The 6,819-nt window shown below is 38.8% G+C and overlaps 1 protein-coding gene across 1 annotated transcript in view; it reads left to right on the top strand.

Annotated features, from left to right (window-relative positions):
• Nucleotides 1-6,056: 6,056 nt before the first annotated feature.
• Nucleotides 6,057-6,819, top strand: part of LOC107097931 (hyaluronan and proteoglycan link protein 4-like) — a 24,604-nt gene continuing 23,841 nt past the window's right edge. The window contains exon 1 of the mRNA XM_015395293.1: nucleotides 6,057-6,170. Coding sequence (XP_015250779.1) covers nucleotides 6,168-6,170 — 3 coding nt within the window. The 5' untranslated portion in view covers nucleotides 6,057-6,167. The remainder of the gene's footprint in view (nucleotides 6,171-6,819) is intronic.

The following is a 6,819-nucleotide window of genomic DNA, read 5'->3' as shown; positions in this document are numbered from 1 at the left end:
CTATTGTAAAAAGGGAGGGGGAGGGTTTGATGTGGTTCATCAAATTGATTTGGCTCCATTGTCGCAATATTTCCCAACAACTGTGACAACACTGCCTGTCACCTCAGATGGTAGCTTTGGTTTACCCAGAGCTGTCCTATACTTCTGTATTGCAGAGCAGCTACTGCATATGTACAACTTTTAGGGAGTCAATGGGCAAACATTTTTGTGCCAAAGAGTGGAAATACATCACCAATCTGATGAAAAATTAAATTATGCTTTACTCGTCATTAAAGGTATAGAGGTATAGAGTGTATAGAGAGTATAGTCTTTTATTTCAAGGTGGGTCATCTAAATAACTGGTCCTTACGGTTTCAGACATTTAACCTCACCTTTCTCACTGCTGTTCTTTGAAAGTGGCCGAGTATCATAGGAGAAAAAGTATCTACAAAGTGTGAGAAGAAAAGAAAGGGCTCGGAAATGCAGATATATCCCAGAATGCTTTTCGCGGATGAGCTCTCCTCGCAAAGCACTATGGGATTTGCTGTCCGCTGTTGCCATAGGCTATCGCTACCTGACGGCAGCGACTAATAACAAAGATGGTGCAGGCACAGGTTGAATGGAGGAGGAGATAAGTGACCAAAGGAGCAAAAAGCATTGATCACTTGTTTTATTCTATTCTCATTTTCTTTCTGTGTATGTGTGGCTTCGCTCCGGGTACTCTATCTTCCATCCATTTGTGTTGCCCTGCGATGGACCGGTGACCTGTCCAGGCTGGACCCCGCCTCTTGCCCATTGACAGCTGGAGATAGGCACCAGTACCCCTTGCGACCCCGCTTGGGATAAGTGTGATGGAAATGGATGGATGAATAGATATTTTTAAATACTTTTTTTTACATTCTATAATTTAATATGTTTTATTTTTCTATGTATTAATCAAGGCCACTGGTCAAAACTAAAAAAAGTAAAAAGCCAAAAACAATTTCAGTAGGGCTCTTTTCTTATTGTCTATATTTGCATATCCCAGGGCAACTGAGTCAGCTACTGAGTAATAAAACACAGATTCATTTATCAATATTTCTCATAAGGTTAAATGCAAAATCATACAGCTTTAGAAAACATAGTTGTATGAACATTCATTCATTCCTGCTGCCACCAGACTCTATAATAATGCACTATAACAATAATAACTCCTGTAAAAACCACTGTGCAGCTACATTATAGTTTTTTTTTATTTATTGACTGTGCAATATTCTTTGCGATAGGCTGAATGTGCAATATTTCTACACCTGTATATAAGCCATCCGGATTGTACATATTTTTATTCTTTATGTGTGTAGACTTCTTAACATGGGTCATAATATTTCTGAATAATATACGATTACAAGAGCTATGATTTTTTTATCATAGTTAAGTTATTTAACAGTTTATACACAGAAAAAAAACAAACCATTTGGTTATACTTCATCAGTAGCAGGAGTTCATATTAAATGTTTCTTTCTTTCTTTCTTTCTTTCTTTCTTTCTTTCTTTCTTTCTTTCTTTCTTTCTTTCTTTCTTTCTTTCTTTCTTTCTTTCTTTCTTTCTTTCTGTTGAAAAACAGAAAGAAACAGGCTTCTCCCTTTTCTACAGTGCCTGGCATCATAGTTGCGAGTGCTAAGGGGTTCTTAAGTCTCTACAGACTACAATACCTTTTTACACAGACAGGTATCACAAGTACTTAAACGGTAAACAAGGTCTAAAAATTTGTGTTTCTTGGTTTGTTGGTCTGCAGGCAGGGGTCCCCTTTCACATTAGACCAGTTCTAAAGGTAAGCCAATTGATATGCCAATTGAAAACTATTTCTTCATCTGATGCCTCTTCAAATTATGTTTCACTCTTAGAAGGGTTAAACAAAAACGTTATTTTAAAGATATTTTCATTAAAAATGTACATAATGTCTCTATAATCTGTCATCATGGCTCATGTGGGTGCAAACCCATACACAAGAAAACAGGAAATAACAGTGATTGCTAGTGCAATCACATTGTTGGAAAGAAGAAGAAGAAGCTTTATTGTCACTGAAAAAATACAATCAGATTACTGTTTGGCAGCATCTCTTTTAGTGTTATTGCCAGATATAGCCACAATATGTTACTTAATAAACAGGTTATTTTAACGTTGTAGTCCATTTTTGCAGGTGAGAGTGCTGTGTGTATGCGTTTAAACAGCATTTTTTTTACTGCCATGGGGGAAAGGCTGTGTTGAAGTCTGTTGGCTGCAGGCTCAAATGACACAGGCTCCCAAAGGGACAGAGGATTAAACCTTTCCATCCCATGTCAAGATATATGAGATGATCTCCTTCTTTTTATATAAATATATATATTATATAAAAAAAATGCATCTTGGAAATATTTTTTTTTCCACAATACCTGCTATTTTCTCTAAATTTTAAAATTCCCTGAAAACCACTCTGTTGTGGCTACACAGTCCCACTTTGCTTTTTGATGCATGAAACATTCAGATTTGGTAACATCAGAAGCAGGTATACCTATTTATGTGCTAGAGCGGAGGTCTTCAACAGGGGGTCCGCGACGCCTAGGGGGTCCTCGGAGGTACTGCATGGGGGTCGCGAAAGTCTTGGTTGATAAGACTTTTTTAATTTAGATTAAACACTGTAGTAAACAAATAAATGGAGGCAGAAGATGTCTTTCAGTCACACACAGGAACTCGTTCAAGCTGGGCACTGTTTCATTCACATCACCTGTCCCATCAATGAGGAATCAGAATCAGAAATACTTTAATAATCCCAGGGCTAAATTACTTTCATTACATTACTCCATCTGTAATAGAGTGACTATAGGACCAGTTTGATATAACACAATTTCATACAATATATATAATTAGGGGGTCCCCGCTCCATCTGGCCATCAGTTTGGGGGTCCTTGGCCTGGAAAATGTTGAAGACCTCTGTGCTAGAGCATAAAGCTCTATTCTACATGATGTTGGAGTCACTTTGAGCATTTGGTGACTGAATCTATTCCATGCATCTATTTAAAGCAGGTCTCTCTTGAAAATGATGCTTCATGCTTCAGCAATTATCTGTATGACTAGGTGATAAAAAAATAGAGCAGCACTTTACAGCATCATTTGTAAATGGTAAAGAGGTACCCGCTGATGGGGGGAGGACAACTGGGCCACTTATTCTGAGCCCAGCGTAGAGGGGTGGCCTTGCACAACCGCCTCCATCTATGACCAAGAACTGCGAGCTGTGATTCAGATGCTTAAATATGTTTTACACCCCCAAAGCTCTATGAGAGCCTAACTTAGCTGGAGATCACATTAATTAGGTATGCCACAGTATATGCAAATTAATCAAGGGTATGGTTTAAAGTTGTACCTCTTTACGAATGTTAAAAACACATGTCTGACGGAAGCATAAGGGATGTTTTTGTTTGGAGAGCCTTTGTTCCCCATATTACGGTAGCCTTATTCTCATGAGTTTATTCCTTTCTCTTAGTAAGCAATTGGGGTTGGCTATATGTGGAGTTTATTTTGTGGTAGACAGGCAGCCGGTATCAATAACTATGAAAAAATACATAGGCTCATTGGTTCTTGAATTTCAAAAGCCTTAAAGCATCATTTGTCTTATCGTCTGAGCAAATATATTCAATTTAATCCTCTGTCATTGCAGAGAGTTAGACAATGAGGATTAAAACAAGAAATAGAGTTAAAAATTATTATCAAAAATAACACTCTCTTGAAACTGTCTTTACTGTCTGATCCTTCACTGTGGAACTAATCTGCCTTTTTATCTCTGCTAATGGAGATTTAAAAAAAAGGAAGAGTTCTTCAAATTGAGTGATTTTGAGAAATTAAAGTAACGGTAGCTCTTTGCCAGTCAAGGACTCTTCATACTTGCCCACTGCTGTCCAGGGTTACCGTGAGGGTTCCCACATCCACAATATAATAAGAACAGAATTGTGCTTCTCCAATCTCTCTGCAAGATTTCCAGCTGTTCCACTCCTGTTTTCAAGGGTTCTTCTAAATGCCCCAAAGGTTCAACTGCTGTTTTCCTGGATTCTTAAAGAGTTCTAGCATTTTAATTCAGTTTATTTCTATAGCACCATTTCAGAACACATGCAATTTCAAGGCACTTTACTATACACTCAGATTGGTTCAAAGTTTCTATCCAAGGAATCAATTGCTTTGACTCATTGACTCGAAAGCAACCCCTCACACCACACTAAGCATGCTCATAGCGACAGTGGAAAGGAAAACTCCTTTTAACAGGATGAAACCTCCAGAAGAATCAGTCTCATTTTGAGCGGCCATCTGTCGAGTCCATCTGGGGTTCAAGGAGACAGAAGCGGACAAAGAAAAAGAAGCAGAGATACAAAAGGCAACTGTCAACCAGCTCTACAGGCGGCCCCGTCCAGGAAACAAACAGCAAGGCAGACGAGCTCTGAGCCAGCTCCCATGTCAGAGAATGAAAGAGAAAAGATACAATTAGTCCCAGCCAGAGAAACAGAACTACACTAAAAAACAGCCCAAGCTCCAACATCTATAAACAAAGGTGTTGATGGCAGCTGATATTTCTCTCCAGGATGTTTGTCACAGCCAAAGGGGAACAGACATGATGTAGCTACTATGATGAGAAAAAGCAGGAGAGCAGAACATTAGAGATTGAACTAACAAATACTGAAGAATGGGAGAATAGAGCTAGAATGAAGCAGGATAATGAAAGGGGGTCCCTATGTCCTCCAGCAGTCTAAGCCTATAGCAGCACAAATTCACAAAATAGCTCAGGATAACCTAAGTTTTTTGGATGAGGTATAAGAAAGGTAGAGCCACAGTGGGTCCACACTGGTTTCATGTCTGCTTTGTGTGGCACCCGAGAGGTGCAATATAAAACCAAACAAAACAAACTGCGGTGACTGTGAGCTTTAAAAAGGACTAATCCGTAAAAGTTCAATAATTGATTTGGATGAGTTGACTAAAAAAAGAGATAAAATACAGGGCAATCAGGAGTAGAGTCAATGGAACAGTCTGTTTAAAAGATGCGCTCTTAGCTGGCATGATGGAGGGCACAGTCCTCTCTCCAACGTGCGCTCCTTTCGTGGGCCTCTCCAACATAGCTGGCACCAGAGAGGTCACCTCCAGCACACGGTCCACCCCAGCACGCGATCCTCCCAACGCGTGGTCCTCTCCCCAACACGCGGTCCTCTCTCCAACGTGTGGGCCTCTCTCCAACACAAAAATAAATCTCACAAGAAAGTAAATAACTTCAAAATAAAGCAAATCCAATTTACAAAAATAAAACATGCAGTTAACTTCAAAAAAGGAAAAAAGGAGGCCACATTACCACATTTGCTCCACAACTTGGGTTCCAGTGTACCCAGCTCAGCTGCCTCATTCTCTGTCCTACCATTTTGCCTCTTGTATTGCATTGTATGCCATGCTCTCCTTGTGTTCTTCCAGCTGTAAATTCTTTTGAATACAGTTTAGAACTCTACTAACATTTCATTGGGGGTCCTATCTAAACATACTACCATGACTAGTTTTTCTTACATACATGCATTGCATTTAGTATGAATACTGGAGCTGAAGTGAACTGAACTTTACATTCTGCTCTGAAGCACTGAATAAATTAATGTTAATACTTTCAGACCTTAGATAAACCAACATAATTTGATGTGTTATTGTTATTCCCCTTTCTCTCTTTCATATATTGCCCAGACTTCTGTAAAGCTTCGTGCTCCATGTTTGTCATTCTAAAAAAGTAAAAACACAAATAATAAAGAAATTGTGCTTGTGATGTTTAGGTTGCTCGTTAAGATTTGATAAAATTCCCATCTAAGAATGGTAGTTAGTTCTATTGTGTAAATAAACAGTATTAAAAAATCTGAGAGTATTATTGGTTCATGCTAAACCACTGAATAGATTTCAAGACATTTTTTTCAATAAAACAGCTTGTCTCTCCAGTCTGTTCCTTTTCTGTTATGTTCAAATAGACTCATGTGCTGACAAAGCACACACAAACGTGCTGCGTCACTAAGGAGCTAGCGGGACCCACAAACACTGGTGATTCCCCTGCAGTGTGAGGGAGCAGCGATAGAGGGAGGGACAGAGGTAACTGCCTCTGCAGCAGACCAACATTAAACCCGAATGAAGACGGAGGAACATCTACCTTAAACTGGTTTGACAGCCATGGTAAGTTAAAAATGACTTCTGTCCTCTGCAAAATGACTGAGCTCTGCAGCTCTGTGCCCTGCATGAATGTTCAACTGCAGGGATAACCATTAGAATAACCTAAAACGGAATGATGCAGTAGGGTTGTTTATAATGAGTAAGGAGAATATAAGATTGATTATTTAGTACATTTGGTTCCCATAGGCCTGAGATCCTGTTAAGACTTTTGGGTATGCAGTAGTGCTTCAACAGAGCAGAGAAACAATCAGTATTACTGGACTTACTTGGCTTGTTTTTGTTGTGATGATGAATTAATTTCCAGAGGAACTGAGAAAACCCAAACACTGGAACTTAGTGTGTGTTGTTTGCTGTGTTTAGAAAGCCCTGCCTAAAATGCAAGTAAAGGTTTCATCTACTGCAGTATCTTTATTGGCATTGTGTTCTGAGTCAAACTATTAGGACGCCTGCAATCGCAGGGCTCTGTGCAATTGGAGTAATAAAAGTTTATTACTTTGGTGAAATCAGCAGAGGCTCACATTTCACTAAAGGTCAACAACAACATTCACATATAATTCAAATAAAAAGATAGTTTGTTGACTTCTAACTCTGGGATATATGTATATATATAAAATATATATATATATATATATATATATATATATATATATAT

Source organism: Cyprinodon variegatus, unplaced genomic scaffold (genome assembly GCF_000732505.1).
Source record: "Cyprinodon variegatus isolate N-32 unplaced genomic scaffold, C_variegatus-1.0 Scaffold735, whole genome shotgun sequence".
Classification (NCBI taxonomy): domain Eukaryota; kingdom Metazoa; phylum Chordata; class Actinopteri; order Cyprinodontiformes; family Cyprinodontidae; genus Cyprinodon; species Cyprinodon variegatus.
Note: the sequence above shows the minus strand (reverse complement) of the source record. Positions and strands in the feature narration are given on the sequence as shown.